Raw genomic sequence first — 18,287 nt, 5'->3', positions numbered from 1 at the left:
CAAATTTCGAATCCTAAAACTAAAATAATAATAAATAAACAGAGAGCTCTTGTTCTTATTCGAAACGCCGCGTGATCTTTAACCAATTCTGCGCTTCAATATAATTACCAGGAGTAACCGTTATAGCCTGTTTCCAATACTCAGCGGCTTGCTCGAACCAAGCCTCCACTATTTCAAAATCCCCCTATCGAATGGCCTGTTCTCCCCGGTTGAAATAGGCGGTTCAATTCCTTCCCTTAGAACCGTACTTGAGAGTTTCCTATCTCATACGGGTCAGCAGTCAATTCTTTTGGTATCCCATTTTTTTACCCTACCATATATCCAATTGAATGAATTTTCTCATAGATCTATCGATTTGTCTCGGGTTAACCAAAAGGGGTTAATTACATGAGTTTCAAACTCTAATTTGGATTAAATTAATAATAAGTTTTATCTTTTCTCCCACATTCAGAAAAATAAAGCATAGACATTTCGAGGCTGTCGTCCGTTAGATTTTTCCGAAAGGTAACTATCTCGGTTTCATATCATATAGAAATTTATATAGAATCCTTGAAAAAAACTTCTTCCTCGTAAAAAAGACTTACTGCCTTTGGGATATGATGCTACACCGCTGCTCAATAACTTAGGGGATTAACTGTATTACATAAGTCGATTCCTAATTTTCATCTCATATCATGACATAAATAAGCAGTTCTTATTTATTGCATTGGCCCAAAACCTCGTTTTTTGGACGACAATAACCGATTATGTTTGCAATAGAGTTTGAGAAATGTATAGGTTAGGTTTCTGGTTTTGGTTGCAGTAATCTATTGTGTTTCTTGGCTTTGTATAGGTTCTTAGTGTACAGTTTATTGTGAATTGTTGGATGTAGCTGTAATCTTCTCATTAGATAATACAACTTACTTATCCAAAAAAAAGAAAAAAACACAAAGATAAAACATTTTCATAATTCAATAAAAGAAAAGAAAGAATCACGTTTTGTTAAAATTTCACAATTCTTTATTATCTAACATTGGGCCTCCTTTCTGTCAACACTGTTACAAACCTCGTCAAAGAACTCAACATACCAAACAAAATTTTATTTCACAACATAAAATTTTCAAAATAATAATAATTAAGAAAAACCAAAGATGAGATAAAAACAAATAAATCAATCAATGAAAGGTGGGAGCGGGGGACATGAAAAAGATTGAAATGAATTACATCACAAAATGGAAGCTATTTTACAAAAGGTCATCTGTCAAAGTTTTTAGTGTGATGACCCTGAAACCGATATTTATAATGTGTAGGCTGAGGGGGACATCATATATATTGCTGTTCATATGTCGGGGCTGACAATCTTTTTTGAACAGGCTTTGACTTGTCAGAAATTGTCATTGTAAATGGGCAAAAAAACATATGAAGAGCTTTGCAATAGAAAGAAGTAAAGAACCTGTTTTTGTTCACTTCTTTGTGCACATTTTATGCATGTCCTCCACAGTATAAGAACCCCATCATGTGAATGCTGAATCTTTGCATTTGCTTTGCTTTCTGATTCGGTTTTTTATATATTAATATCATGAATCATGAGAGCCTTGGACCAGCAATGTGATACGTTTCGCACTGTCTGAGCGGAGACTATTACTTTGCTTACCGCTGTCTGAGCGGAGACTATTACTTTGCTTACCACTGTCTGAGCGGAGACTATCTCCTTTAAAACCCATCTGAGAGGAGAAATCACGTAAACCTCAAAATACATGTTCCAGCAAGAATTCGGATAAAAGTTTAAAGAATTGCAAGATTACCTCGCTCTGACTATCAGGGGGGAACCATCGCAAGAGCACGCCAAGATGAACAACAGCTGGGATGAGCTTGAAAAGCAACGGTGTAGTCACCTGCACGTTTATATTATGAGAACATTTTGAAATCTCAAGAGAAAAACCAGTTCAGTGCCATTTTAACATCGAAAGAACTTTGTGAAAACGTGCAGTAGCAGCTAAATCAGGTACTTAGAAGTGAAGGTTTCCAAAATGACATGAAAATGATTTAATGATTGAATTGTTTCTGATAGTCATAGAACATTGTTCTTGAAAAAGCAGGAAGAAGCAACAGTAGACACGTATTGCAACAAGTGCGTTCTAACTACCCTCCAGTTGCATGGTTGGTACTCACAGTCATAATAGAAGGAACCATTCTTCTTTACGATAATATAATGACAAATGTGAAAGCAAGGCAGTAATAGTTGACGTACCAAACTGAGAGCCGTTGTGCCCAGAAGCAGCAGGTAAAGTTTACCCTGAAGTAATGACAAAAAAAATCAGCAACATTGTCAAGGTAGGAAGCCACGGAATAAGAAAAATAAAATAAATGAACTAAACTGAACTACATGTTTTGAGAAAAATTGTGTGGTCTACTTAACAACACATAACATTGACTAAATGAAGATTACAGTAATGATGTGTGGACCTCAACTAGGTGAAGATTAGAAGCTCGGCTGAGAAGAACAAAAGCAAATTCCCCAATTTGGGCCAAAGACATTCCAACCTACACATTAAGGTGAAAAGAACTTAGAAACCTTTACAAAATGAATACAAATACGTAAATAGTAGGTTCAGCTCATACAAGAAGTGAAGTTTTGTTGCTGTATCTAAATCCTTTGACAACTGCAGCAACTACCATTGTTTTAATAACAATCACCAATATTACAGCTGCTAGCAATATGTCAACATGATTCCAAAGGAAATGTACATGAATCAACATCCCAATACTGGCGAGGAAAAGAGCAGCAAAGAAATTGCGAATGGGCTCCACCTGTATACAAAAGAGAGACTCGAGCGGTCAGTAAGTATTGACAAGGCAACAACATTCTAGTGACACACTTTCTTAGTTCAGAGTACTATCAACAAAACTGAATAACAACAGAGATTCGTAATTTGGTAGTCATATTCACAATAATACTCTCGAAGTCAAACAAGCATCATAAACCAAATTAGAGAAAGGGGGCGTAAGTTCCAGTAAGCAGAAAATATCAACTAAATAACTAGACAAGATGAATAGAATAGTGCTTGAGCCCTGATGGACAGGAGTTTGCTAACTGCAGTCAGTTTAGGCAGGACCTTGAATTACCTTTCTACACACCATAAGTAATTGGATTTAGTTGATCCAATAACATTAAGACTGACAACTCGTTCTTTAAAGGGATTGCAAAATTAACCGTGTAGAGAGATGGTCAATGAGCTAGCATAGAAGTGGCTAAATGCTCATTTTGGGCCTCTAACCCTTGGAGGGTTTGCTTACATAAGGACCAGACTTTTTTGGACCTGCTCAAACAAGGACAAAGGTAAACCATTCTACATATAATGGCAAATAAAATATATATCACAATACTATTATGTCCAATAATCATGAAGCTAAGGTAAAGCATACATGAGCGATTTTTTCACACCATTATAACTAAAGGAATGCAACATAATTACAATAAATCTTAGTCCTTATTTGGGCAGGGCTCAAAAGTTTTAGCTCTTATTTGAGCAGGTACAAAACAAAAAGGTTGGTCCTTATTTGACTACTTTGAAAGGTTTGATCCTAATGTGAGCAGATCGGTCCAGGTTTGGTCGTTCTTTGACCACTTTGAAAGGTTTGATCCTCATGTAAGGGGTGAGTCTCCAAAGTTTAGGCCCAAATTGAGCATTTAGCCCATAACAGTTAACTCTAAGTAGGAAGTTAACATATTTTTAAATCACAAACAAATTTACATCACAAGTTAACATATTTTTAGATCACAAACAAATTTACATCACAAGTTAACATACTTTTAGATCACAAACAAGTTTACATCAAACTAGGCATTGAAAGTTCTAAAAAGGGTAGAAGTCTTACTTGTTCAAGTGTATGCTGGCCCAGATCAGTGGTTGATATCATCACCCCCGCAGCAAATGAGCCCAGCTCAAGGCTTAGACCCAGCTTATCACTACACTGGAGTGTAACAACAAGTTATGTTATGCATATACAAACATACATATGTCACTAAGTGAATGAAAAGACACATGGATCTTGATGGATGGGGAAAAAAGTTGCAAGAATGAGCAAACTACAAAAAGATAACTATAATGCACAAGTTAATTATAATGCAAGAAGTGAGGAGGAAATGAGCGAACCCAAGCAACAAGCAAGCAAAACGCCACAGATGCCAACTGATAGAGCTCATTAGTCTGCACAAACAAATGTGTCAGTAAATGTCTACATACGTTAAAAATTGAACTAAATAGTACACACCTGTGATGATAAGCTTATCATGAGCCTAAGAAACCACGGCACACAAGTCCGGGATAATATTGTCAAAATGGCCAGAAATGTAATCAAAGTCACCAACCTGAAATTTGAAAGAGAAAATTTATCATTAGGAAACTACAAACACAGAATGATCTTTGCAACAAATACATCAAAGACAGCTGATCCTAGAGAAATTTTCATTTACGATTTAGTCATGGATAATACTCCTTGAAGAATGCCAGAACTGCCACCTAGAACTGGAAGTAATGCAAACAGCAAGCCCACAGCACAATCCTGCCAAACAACGATAGTTCAAAACTTCATGCTTGCTAAGCATCTATGCGCAAATCAAGTAAATATTCTTTTAACTGATGTAGTGACCATGAAAATAAATACCTGTAGGATAAGAATTCCAACTGTCACCTGACCATGAAGGGCACTTAAACTATTCCTTTCCATTAAAAATTTCAATACCTGGAATCATAAAAGGCATACCAGTCATTTGAGCAAAACTACTTGCCTATGGAGCTCATATTTCCAGAAGTAATTCCTTGAACGAGCATTTTAGTCTATCAAAGTTGAGAGATATGCTATCCTACTAGCTTAGGATATATGTCAACAAAGAAACACTGCAAAATTTCAACAAACCAAAATCAGAGTCAATATGCAGTTCAGAGAGGTTTACCACTGCTGTAGAAGACATAGACAAGAATGCACCAACAAAAACCCCTTCAGAAGGTTTACCCCCACATAACTGCAAAAAGCATGTAGCTGCATCCATCAAAAACTCATAGCTATAGTAATCTGAGTAGAGGGGAAGGAAAACACCATAACACTAGTTTAAGAAGGAAAAAGCAAGAGAACTGCATATCTTCTCCAGTAAAAAAGCAGCACTTCAGTCCACATGCCTAATTGAACAAACAAATGAATGGGTCCTGGCCCAACCGATGAAAAAGTGTAGAATTCATGTTGTAGCCCCTAACAATCATTGGGTGATGCTCACTTATGCCACAGATGTTTTAGAAGGACAGTACATGAATGATGAATCACAATATAAGAAATATATCAAAGCTTCTAAGTTAAATGTTGTTGGAATGATCGACACCTCCATTTTTGTGCACATATGAGGGCAGGACAACCATTAAGACAGAAAGCAGAGAGAACCATTATTCAAGCCAAAGACAAAGCCAACTTGACAGTGTATGCACTTATCTTTTAGCATATGGGGCCATGAGAATACCAAACCTGTAGTATCGTTAGCACCCACTAAAACAAATAACAGCATGCAGCTTATTCCAACAGGTATGAGGAACATTGGGAAGAAGTAAGTTTAGCCTTAAATATTGCAATTTAAAATGAGCTAGACTAAGAGAATACTATTATGCAGCAGGAAATAGTAGACACAAGCGCAAAAGTTCAAAGCAGAAGTGATAAACATACCGAGACTGTTATACCACATAAACACATGAATAGAAAAATTTGGAGAAGGCCTCCAAGGACAGCAACTGCTCGAACAACACGAAGCTGCAAGAATTGTTACCAAGGTTAATATTATTGAATATAAGAATGAACAAATATGGAAGTACAAGGCAATGAGCAAACCTTTGTTGTTGAAAACTCCAAGCCTAAAGCAAAAAGAAGGAAGATTACACCGAATTGAGCCACTGTTTCAACCTGAATCATGAGCAAATAAAAATATGGAAATAGTATGTGAAATTTATTAAAAATTGAAAAGGTACCATACAAATTTGTAAGCTTCTATCACTACCACAATTTCCTTAAAACAATTCATAAAGAAATAGTCAAACTGTTTTCTTTGCTACAGTGGCATAAGTAATAGAATGCACATTACAATTTTATACATATAAATGCATTATTTGGCCTGATTCTCTTTCTAGGAACTCATGCACGCCAGTAGAAATCCAACAATCAGAAACCAAGGAGAATTATATTTTAACCAAAGCTGAATTTTTTTTTAAATTACACATCAATTCAAAGCAAGGGTAATTGGGTGAAAGATTTCGGTTCTAGCATTAGCAAGGTAATATAGTAACCAACTTGAACCTCACTTATTTTTCTTGATATCTAGTCCTCCAATGAATATATCTAAAGAAACTAGAATAATGACTAGTAAATTTGAAGATAAACTGCCAAAAGCATTGAAGTAAAAGAAACATACTTGCACCATTTCACCGACGAAGCTAAAACCACCAGGCCCAATAATGGATCCTGCAAGTAGATACCCAGTAATAACCTGAAAATTCAGAATGCAAGGGTTAGACTTTCCTTTAGGGAAAACCTATCACTGTGAATCAAAAAACAAGTCTTACGAAGCTTTTAATTAGAGACTGAGAATGAATCTAACAAGCTGCACCACATTGCAAAGGGTAAAAACTTAAGAATAAAAATATATAAGGTACAGAAGCGATACCGGTTGTCCAGCACAAGCAAAAGCAATGCCACCACATGTTGCAGAGACAATGACAACTACCAGATCTGATATTAATCTGCACAAAGAATTTTTTGAACAATCAAAAACTTGCTTCCAAAACAATTGTAACAGCAGCAAAAGGATAAAAAATTATATAGATATAGAGTATAACCTTAAGTCTAATTGTAGAACAGGATACTTTGACTTTGGGTTGGATATTATAAAGACATTGTCCTGAGGAAAAAACCTCAACATGATCAATAAGTAATGTACTTCAAATATAACTACACAAAGTATAAGTGCTTGAAGCAGCGTCATCATAATTCATACAAACACCAAGGCAAATTATCAACTGATAGAAATTTCAGACACTTTTTCTGGACATACATTTTGATCTATCAATGTCGGTGCATCATCTGCTCGATTTTCATTATCCAAATAGAAAACATCATGGAGCTGAAATGACCTGACATAAGGCTCAAGAAAAAACGTAAGCTGTAAATTAATGAGGACTAGTGAAGTGGAATGCCAACAATTAGTCTATAAAAGATTAAACTACTTTTCTTATGATTTTTTTTTTTTGTCGAAGAAAATAAATAACTTACTTCTCTTCCTTGGTCTCATTTTTCTTGGACTTAACTCTGGCAACAGTCTCCAAGACGGCCTAACAAAAAACAAACCAATTATGCTACCACCAGCTGAGAGCAAAAGTGCTTCTTTGATACTCAAATGTCAAAGCCAGACCACTGTATATAGCTCACATTGATCAACAAAATATACTTCCCTTTGCCATCACCAAAAAACAAAACTCTCATCTTAATTGCAAGACTGGCATTGTTATGAATTCTTATCTTAAAGGTTTTTCTCGGTTGAAAGCTAGAACAAAGTTTTTCCTTTTTCAGGTTTAAGGTCCTCTTAACACTAAACTGAGATTGCAATTTAACATCAGCCAACTGCCTTAACGATTGCTTTCAATTCCAAATAAGAGTGCCTCATGCAATGCAAAAGAAAAAAAAAAGACTTCCTACGTCAGAATGCTTTAGACGAGCACATTATCACTTTGAAAATTATATGGCAATACGCTAACTGCAAATGAATAACACAAGTAAATAATGCTACGAGGCTACTACCAACCTGCTTCCCCGCAACGCTATTGTTGAAACTACCAGGATCAGTGGCTGTAAAAGAGAAACACTAGTCAGAATTCCAATAATATGGAACTAATGAAAATAGAGGAATTCAATGATGCTGCATGAGCTTTTTATCATATAACTTAAAACAAACAAAAAAATATCTTCTAACGGAAATGCTCGCTAAAATCTAAATAAAATACTACGAACTACGAAACCAATATATATATATATATACGATAATTGGAAAATAAAATAAATGTAAAAATTAAACAATGCACTTGAAAACACAAAATTAAGCCAAATTAAGGGAAATTAAAGCTGATCCACAGGCTTCAAAACCCTTGCTCAAGCACCATTGATATTAAAACAAATGCAGATCCGACACGATAAGGTGAGCGAGAGTTCAGATCTAGAACGTACCTTCATTTTGGTCGGTGTCATTAAATTCCTTCTCAAGAGCGCGATCGATCATGTCAGCGAAACTATCCTCTCTGGATCTCGGGTCTGACACATTGGTCAGGGCAGCGGTGGTATTGAACTCCGCAGCCGACAAGGTCTCGGCGTCGAAGGCGGCGGCGAAACCGAACAACACAAAGAGATCGCAAATGAAGAAGAGAGCCGCGAGTCTCCTCCTCATTGCGGAGGTCTTAGTGAGAGAACGACAAAAAAAATAAAGAAAAAAAATCCTAGAGAGAGAGAGAGAAAAAGAAGGGAAAAAAGTGAACAGAAAGGTGCGTAGAATAGCAGAAGCGTAAGTTAGCAAAGCAAAGAGTAAGGGTGTTGGATTTGCGCCTTTTTGCCTTTTTTCTCTTTCTCTTCTCTCTCTGGTTTTCAGAACGAGAGGGAAAAAATGGTTTTTAGTTAGCCAGAGAATGGAGGTTGAGTGAAAATTACGAAAAGGTCCTTTCAACTTGATGTATAGTACAACATAAATCCGGTGTTGATCTTGCTGATACGCGCTAAACGATGTCGCGTGTAAAGAACGCCATATTTTGAAGATTTGCCGTCAACAATGTCCATAAAATATGGAATCCCAGAAAGGTAATTTGAGCTATCAAAGTGGTTGGGCTGTGATTTCACGCTCCCCGAAGAAAAGCTGGTATTTATTGGGAACCAGGAAGTTTACTTTGTACGGGCCAGGGTTATGGTTAAGATAAGCCCAAAGGTCGGGCCGTTAACCCATGTCAATATCCGGTAAATTTCGGGTTTAGGCTTAGACACCGGTTTTTAAATCCTAATCTATTCAAATATTAATGTGATAAATCAATAGTTTTATTTAATTTAATCATTTAAAAGAATAAGGATCTATAGTTTTTTTTTTTTGATAATAATTCCTTTTAGTAATACAATATTAAAAAATACGGATATCAGCTGATTGAATATTAGTTCGATTGATATTAACATTATTATTAGTGCAGGAGGACGTGAGTTTGAGTGTGCTTGGTTGGGAAGGAACTACAGGTAGTTCTAGATATTGTATAAAAAAAGAAATGATAATAACTTATAATGAGATTAATGTTTAAAAAATATATACAAGTATGAGCAATTTTGAACTTATAATATTTTTTTTAAGATTAGTGCTCTTTTTTTTTTTTACTTGACAATTTGAGCCACTTTTGTATTTGTATTTTTTAAATTCAAGTATGCTATCAAGGTTATTTTAATCCTAAACTTGATAAGTTAGGTGATGATGTGGCATAATCTTGTTATGTCATCAAATTTTGACAAATCTAAATTTATTGGCCAAAATAAACTCTCTCTTTTTCCGAAGAAAATACTATCATTAATAGGAACTATAAACAAAAAAATTACAATGACATGGCATATAGTACAAATGACAAATAAACCACTACAAATTAATGCACAAATGTCATGTCTACAGAATCATATCAATAAATAGAAAGACAATTTGTCAGCAACTGCAACCCTAAAATAATTCAGAAACAAACCAAAGATGCATAAACTTAATAAAATCACTGAAATTTGCATATTAAACTGTCATCATCAAATCAACTTGACAATTCATATCGATCAATCAAGAGGCAACTGCCAGAAGCCCCAAGAAACCCACCGTATCAATGATACACAAAAGGTCAATTCTCGAATGATGTATCATCCTCGTCATCATATTGGATATATGACAATTACTACAATCTATTGTAGTAAGACCATTTGAGAATGGTTCCTAATAGTTATGGTAGCATCGTTACATTAATAAATCTCATATTTACGCTAAAAACATGACTAGAAACTAAAAATAAAACCACATATGTTATCAAAGAGATCATATTGGACAACACAAAATCATGAAAAATATGAAAAATATAAAATCATGAAATTATGGATAAAATCATAACAATGTAAATTAAAATTAAATATATTTTTAGGTGGTTATGTTATGTAAAATATTGAAAGATATTATCATAATAATTTTTAATTTAATATTTAAATTTTAATTAAAATGATATTAAATTAATTTGTTACACTAATTCAAAAATTTATACCTCTATAAATATGAATATAGATATATTATAGATAGATAATGCATGATTATTATAATTTTAAAATCAGCCGTAGATCCTTTAAAATCATGGTGTTTGGACCATGCTTCACCCCTAGATCCCCTGGATCGACAAATTCATGATAAAATTACTTAAGCAAACTAAAACATTAGCCTAATCTGACACAAGCATGTCCTAGACAACGCAGTGACTGGAAAAGAATTAGGACATAATAAATGATTGTTATGATGTTGGAGGTTATTTTATTTTATTATTTAAAATTGACTTAATATAATATTTGATATTTGAATTTAATTTTTTTTTCAATTTGATATTTTTTTTCTTAAATTAGTAATTAAATTTTTCGGGATCTAATTTGATACTTGAATTTGATTTTTTTCTTCCTAATTTGGTACTTGTCAAACGCTTTACAAATTACTCCAAATAATGTTGTTTTTTATGAAGTAGTAAAATAATTAATATATGACCGGTATATGACAAATGATATGATATTTTTTATATTTTATATGTTCAATTACTTTTAATTTTATTTATTTAATTGTTTATTTTATTAATAGAAAATAATGATTTTTTTAATTTGGGGTTTAAAATTTTTATTTAATATTAATTGGTTAAGCATAGTTCAATACCTATTTTTTAATATGAATTTCTTGACAATATTTTTGTAGCATAACAAAAAAATTAACACTGTTAGTGTTTTGCAATTTGTATAACATTTAATAAAATAAATTTATATACCAAATTGAACCTAAAAAAGCTTAGTTATTAAATTAGGAAAAATACCAAACTTAAGTACCTAATTGAGAAAAAATTTAGATACTAAATTATTTTTTAATTATAAATTTTTCTGTTAAACCTAATGTTGATTGGACCGTCACATGTGTATTTATTTTTACATGTAAATAAATTAATTTCTCAAAAAGTTTAAATTATTTTGCACCCAACGACCGTGTTTCGACCCAGAAAAGAACACAAGCTTATGCTTAAATTCTGTAATGATTTAAATCATTCTTAATCGGAAAACCTCCAGCGGAAATTTTTGCCGGCGATACGGAGGTTACCGCTAGTTGGGGATAGTTGTCTACGGGGTCGGCATATTCTCAGCAGTGCTTGTCACAGCAAAAATAGGGGTAAATTACCAAAAAAGCCCTATTTTTTTAAAAATTTACCGAAATGGGCCCGGTATTTTATTATTTATCGGAATGGGCCATTTTCCCCGAAATTGCGTCCACGACAGCGCGATGTCAGGGGACGTGTCAGAACATCGCGTCCACGTCAGCGGGCTTTGCTTACGTGGACACAAATCGCGCTTACGAAGACGCGATTTGCTGACGTGGATGAACAGTTTATATTTTTTAGCTTGGAAAACTTTGAAATGCCATAACTTTTCGCTCGGTTGTCCGATTGAGATGATTTTTTTTATTTCGAATAACTTTTCGAGATCTACGCGCTGACAAACTGTCAAAGGCAGTTTGCCGCAGTTTTCGTCGAAAAAGATCTTTTTTTGCCCCTAAATTTTGATTTTTTCGGTTTAAATTTGAATTTTGAAACATTCAAATCATTATTTTCCTTATTTATTTGAAGTAAACACCGATTTTTTTTACAGAATTGTTGTATTATTTTTTCTGATTTGACACGTGCATGGAATAGATCCGATAAATCGTTAGAACGTAAGTAATATAATTAAGATAATAATAGTATTTCTATAATATGTTAATTAATTAGTTTAGCTTAGTTGGTTAAGATGCTTGCTCTTTTCCCTTAGTACCTTGGTAACAATTTTAAATCTTTTTTGTACTTGTTGCTATTGATGTAGAAGAGTTAATTGATTAAAAAAATAAATACAAGTACAAAAAGATTCAAAATTTATTTTTTTTAAAATACCAAAAAAGCCCTATATTTTTAAAATTTATCGAAATGGGCCCGGTATTTTTTTTTTGACCGTTGGATACTGTTCACGCGCGAGCCGAAATCGCATCCATGTCAGCTCGAGATGCTGACATGGAAGGAAATCGCGTTACCCTGACATCGCGCTGACGTGAATACGATTTTCCGGAAAAAATGATCATTCTAGTAAATAATTAAAAAATGGGTCCATTTCGATAAAAAAAAAAGACTTTTATTTATAAATTGCGCAAAAAATAGTACTCAATTTGCAATCGAGCTTATGGCGCAACCCAAAGGGATCGCGCCACGTAAGTGATTGTAACACAATGACAGGGAAGACAACATTGGATAATCGGCGACGTTCACCGGGAGGTTTCCATCGATCTTGTTGAACCCGAGATTAACGGCGACGAGGTTAACGGAGAGTATCAGCTGGTTTACTTTAGAAGGCTTGATGATGAGTTCAACAAAGTGGACAAGTTTTATAGGGCTAAAGCGCAAGCGGTAATTTAAGAAGCTGATGTGTTGAACAAGCAAATGGGCGCCTTGATTGCTTTTAGTATTAAAGTTGAGAAGTGAGAACCCTCCAGGGATTCCTTTCGACAGGTCTCTGGAGATGACTCGTCAGGCGATGAGAAAGAGAGAAACACTCCGACTGTAGAAGCCAAACCATCGAAACCCAAACCCAAGGTCATTGTTCCCGCCCACTTGAAATACTTGACCGGGTGAAATGAACAATACCCTCGAGACTCCTTGTTCCACCATTAAAGGTGTCCTCCAGGTTACAAACCATACGGATCTAAGAAAGGTTGAAGAACAACTTCAGCGAGCTTTTGTTGAAATTTTCAGGTTTTTTTTTTCATGGTTGAAACAATGTCGTTTTGTGCAAAATAATTTAAATTTTTTGAGAAATTAATTTAATTACATGTAAAAGTAAATACACATGTGGCAGCCTACTCAGCATTCCATTTGGTGTTTAACGAAAGAGTAATCAAAATAATCAAAATAATCAAAATTCTAAAAAAAAAAAATCTTAACAGCAGTTCTTAAATTTAAAAAAAATTAGGGTGACCAAAAATAAAAAGAGATAATCTCAAATTTTGTGCTTTAAACTAAACCAACTTTTCAATTGAACCAACGTATTCCATTAGTTCAGGATCCATTTAAAATTTTATTAAGGGTCACCATTTTTATTTTCATTTTCAAACTAGAATTACATTATTCTTTACTCTTAAAAAGAGTAAATTACGGTAGAGTTCACTGAACTATTATTTTTTATCGTTCAACTATAAAAAGTTACAAAATAGTCACTTAACTATTAGTAAAAATTTTTGATCATCCAACTATTTAATTTTGTATTTTTTATCACCAACTAGTTAATGTAAAAATAGAAAACCCAAAAATCCAAGATAGTTAGGTGACCAAAAAGAAAATTACTAATAGTTGGGTAACAATTTTGTGGCTTTTCATAGTTGAATGACCAAAAAACCCTTGTAATTGTGTTACTACTAATATAGTTTACCCTTAAAAAAAACTATTCACAAGAGTATAATTCCAAAATTTTCGCTTTAGATCATGCAAGTCTTTGATAAAATACGATTAACACACTTATTAGTCCCTCTCAATAAATTTGAAGCAATTTAGTCCTTGTAAATTTCGAAAGTGAGCAACTAAGGACAATTAATCACAGCGTTAATGTTTTCCATCAATAGTACATAATTTTGATTGGTATAATAACAATTTTAGCCTTTAATGTTTATATATTTTGCCGTTTTGACCTTAATTCTAAAAAATCAACAAATTCAGCCTCAACATTCTCACAAATGTTGCGGGATAAATTTGTTAAATTAGGACTAAATTGACAGAATGTGTAAAATGTGAGGGCAATTTATAGAAAACATTAACTTCGTGATTAATTGTTCTAATTTTTTTTAGAGGGATCAATTCACTAATTTTAAATTTAAAAGGGACTAAAGAAGTTTTTTTTTTACCTTTTTTCTTTAATTATTCTATGACCTTTTGGATGGAGAAAAAAAATGCCATTTTCAATGGCAATATCCAAAAGTTTGGATAACATATTCATAAGGATCCCAAAATGAGGATGGTCACCATTTTCAATGTTTTTTTTTAACATTAAACTCTTCGTACCATATATGTTTCTTTTGATACAATGTTTAGAATTATTCATAATTTCACTTCAACGCTTAAATAGGAGAATAATGTGCTTCAACGCATTCGAGCCCACATCTTCCTATACTGGTAACAATATCGATACTAATCGAACTAAAACTCAATCTCAATGTTTATTTTTAGTGCACATAATTTGTTTCTACTATAGCCCCTACCAAGCTCATTTCCCATTAATGTGTTCTTAGTCATGATGCTTTTGTCTTGTATAAAGAGTAATCATTGTAGGAACCATGTGGTGATCTTCTTTACCAATATCATGGCTACGCACTTATTAACTATACAACAGGAGATTGGTCTATAATTCTTAACATGATTAGGATTCTAACACTTTAAGGCACCAACACCACCATAATAGAATTGAGGGCAGACATTTTAGATTTGATAAATGATTGTATGCTTATTTCAATAAATGTATCATAGAATTCTTTATATTAAGAGTTTAATTGTATTTTGTCTCATTTATTTTAAAGATGGATAAATTAATCACTATACGTTAAATCGAAAAGCAAATTAGTCATTCTGTCAAAAATTTCATCAATTTTTAAAGTTAAAAACTAGTTCCTATGCATCAGCATAAGGTGCACGTGACATGTCATGTGTAATTATCTGGTTATTTCGCTAGTAGAAGTGAATGTACTTTTTAACAAAAATGACCAGTTTACTATTTGATTTAAGGTACAAGGATTAATTTATCTATTTTTTAAATAAAAGTGACAAAATATAATCTGACTACTAATATAAAAACTTCCACAACACCTTTACCTAATTATTTCTTATCGAATTTTTTTCCCTCAAAAACAACTATGAACAAGAGAAAAAAAATTCAAATCCAACTAAAAATACTAAAGTTTAGGAGAAAAAAAATCTGATTTGTCATTCTCTTATTGGAAAGGGATAGGAATAACGTGGAATCGTGGTTTCATATAATCCTTCCTCCTATGAACAAATTGAATATCATCCCTTATCAACATCCAACCCATACCATGTAAGACTCTCATTTTCAATTAACACCAACAAATGTAACTAAACCATGGTAAGGTCATCATCTTTGAACTCATAGGCGATGATCAAGAGGCACCAAGGGTACAATTTTAGTGTCAGAGGAAAAAAAAAGGCTAATATATCTTTAATCAAAATAGGCTTTTTTTCAGTATAGAATAAAAACAAATGCTTGCAAGCTTGCAGCAACTAAGATAAACAAAGATTTCACCCAATGTCAGCATCACTTGGACAAATAATAAGCATATGGGTTTTAAAACAAAAACGAGAATACGAATAAAATATCAGAAAACAAATTAAATTATGATAAGAATATTTATCTATTATTTATTAATTTATTGAGTTGGTGGTACTCTTAACCGGGTCACTAACTGCGTAATGAATTTATCATAAATCTCTCGTTTTTAGGTCTTCAACTCAATAATAAATTATATTTAACTGTTTTACTGAGTCTGTGTCATTTTCAACCGGATCACCAGTTCAGTAAAAAGTTTACCATAAGTCAATTACTTTTAATAAGTAATAGATATGGTTTTGAGGTTAATTTTATCTTTTATGTAAAATTTTTAAAAATACTTATACATCAAAGAGTTTAAATCCAAAACATTACAATATTAAGCCTTCTAGCTTTATCATTTTGTTATTATATCATGTTTTTAAATTTTATTATATACGGTTTTAAACATATCGTGAGTCGATAAAAATGTAGTATAAAAATATAAACATATGAATATTTGAATAATTTTATTATATGTTTTGATCATATCTGTTCTTTCTGATATAATGTTTAAAATTATTCATAGTCTCTCCGTAACCCATAAATAGGAAGATAATGCACTTTAGTGTATTCGGACCTACATCCTCTTACATTAACAACAATACTTGTATAATCAAGTTAATTCGTATAATTATTATTTTTTGCATGCGTTGGAAGGTTTCATTTCCATAACGAAATCATGCAACTTTTGAGTGGCCAACATGCCCTTCAACAAAGACCCACTAGCTCCTTTGGAAAAGACATGTATGTGTATGTATATAGACCTAATTATCTTCCAACACCGACGAGACAGATTTCTGAATGATTAATTATTATTATTATAAATAACGTGTGCATTGATAGATTCTTATTTCAGTTTCATCCAATTGGAATTTTATAGCTAGTGGATTTTGTCTCTGGTTGGAATTGCTGATAAGTATCATATTTACTTATATAATTAATTTATATCTGTCAATCTCTCGATTTGTTTGTAGAGTCTAAATAATAATTTAATAATTATTTTTAAAATTATTTTCATATTCATTGAATATAATTATTTGTTGATATAATAAATAAATGTAAAATAAAATCATGCCAATGAAAATATAAGTGATACGTGAAACTTAAAATAAGATATTTTTTGAAAAGAAATACTTGCAATTATAATTCAAATAATAAATATTAGAATAATTATATTTTGTAATCAATAAGTAGAAAATAAATAACAAAAATCAATAAAATGGTTGTGGATGGAGATTATAATTATATAAAATATTCATAGCTGTACAGCTGCCCTCCTGAAGAGGGAAAATTGTACAAATCTTGGCTTTATCTTTTGAAAATTAAAGTTTGCAAAATGCCAGAATTTGATGACAGATTAAGATAAATTATTATGGTTTTTGTTGTTGTTGCATTTATATAGGTTTTGAAGTTGATTGTTGGATGCTATCGATCTAAGACTCAATCGGCAGATTTTATCAATAAGTTAGATTAAAAAGAAAAAGAAAATAAAAACAAAAACAAAAAGCAATGGATCTTTTTTTTAATGTTTTAAATTCATTTTTATTTATTTCTATTTGTGGGTTGCTAAAATGTGTGCTTATTTTCAATCAATAATAGCCCCCATTGAATAGAGAATCCATTTTCATTCACACTCAGTTTCTTGCTTTCACTCAATAAAATCCCTGTCTCTTTCAAATGAATGATTAAATTAAATATGAATATGATATGTAATAATATATAAATATGGTAAATATGAATTATGAGATAGTAATAAGCTTTTTATTTTCAATTTCAATTTTATAATTTACATTATTATAATGTTTTGTTTTTATTTTATTAAATAAGATTAATTTGATGCTGATTCTTAGTTCGAATGGCATGAACATTGTTGCCAATGTAGGAGGATGTGAGTTCGAGTGCGTTGAAGCGCATTATCCTCCTATTTAAGGGTCGGGGAGGGGCTATAGGTAGTTCTAGGCATTGTGTCAAAAAGAGCAGATATGATCAAACCTATAATGAGATTGTTCAAAAAAAAAGACGATAAAAATACCACGGAGACTATTGTATTAAAAGTTAAATTGCTTTTTGTTCCATCTACTGAAATATAGACAAAATACTTTCTTTATGTCAGATCAAAGAGTAAATTGGTATTAACACACACCAAAACAGTGACATGTGGTGTGTTAGTATACCTTATGATGATGTATAGAGAGCAATTTTTAACACGGGCCAATTCTTTTTTTTGATATAACGTATAGAGGTTGATTTGCCTATTTTTTTATTAAATGGAACAAAATGCAATTTATGATACTTTACCGAAAATTTTAATTGAAAAAATAATATAATAATCACATTTTGTATTTTATGTTTTTTTATATATATGTTTTTTATCATATTGTTTTTTAATTTTTTCCTTCCCACATGATATCGTTATGTCTCCATGATTTGATGGATCTATCTAAATAATATGGACCTACCAAAATTTACTACCCATACAGTAAAAAGAACTGTCTGTAATAGCAGTAAAAGTTAGTAAGTAACAAAAAGTTACTTTAACCGATTCCCCATTATAAATAAGCCTCACTCACTGCCTTCCTCTTCCTCTTGTACCTTCC

At 32.4% G+C, this 18,287-nt stretch overlaps 1 protein-coding gene across 1 annotated transcript; it reads right to left on the bottom strand.

The window, feature by feature from the left end:
• Positions 1 to 1,131: 1,131 nt before the first annotated feature.
• On the bottom strand, positions 1,132 to 8,671 carry LOC105782233 (K(+) efflux antiporter 4). The gene is made up of 20 exons (XM_012606834.2): positions 8,236 to 8,671; positions 7,817 to 7,860; positions 7,288 to 7,346; positions 7,070 to 7,148; positions 6,855 to 6,916; positions 6,683 to 6,758; positions 6,431 to 6,505; positions 5,854 to 5,925; positions 5,692 to 5,775; positions 4,937 to 5,005; positions 4,648 to 4,725; positions 4,457 to 4,545; positions 4,255 to 4,351; positions 4,137 to 4,190; positions 3,859 to 3,954; positions 2,602 to 2,790; positions 2,446 to 2,523; positions 2,231 to 2,275; positions 1,785 to 1,874; positions 1,132 to 1,703 (listed from the first exon to the last, which is right to left on the bottom strand). Exons 1-20 carry the CDS (start codon positions 8,450 to 8,452, stop codon positions 1,557 to 1,559), a joined length of 1,800 nt encoding a protein of 599 aa, XP_012462288.1. The 5' UTR covers positions 8,453 to 8,671; the 3' UTR covers positions 1,132 to 1,556.
• Between the last annotated feature and the right edge of the window lie 9,616 nt (positions 8,672 to 18,287).

Source organism: Gossypium raimondii, chromosome 13, assembly GCF_025698545.1.
Source record: "Gossypium raimondii isolate GPD5lz chromosome 13, ASM2569854v1, whole genome shotgun sequence".
NCBI classification, from domain to species: Eukaryota; Viridiplantae; Streptophyta; class Magnoliopsida; order Malvales; family Malvaceae; genus Gossypium; species Gossypium raimondii.
Note: the sequence above shows the minus strand (reverse complement) of the source record. Positions and strands in the feature narration are given on the sequence as shown.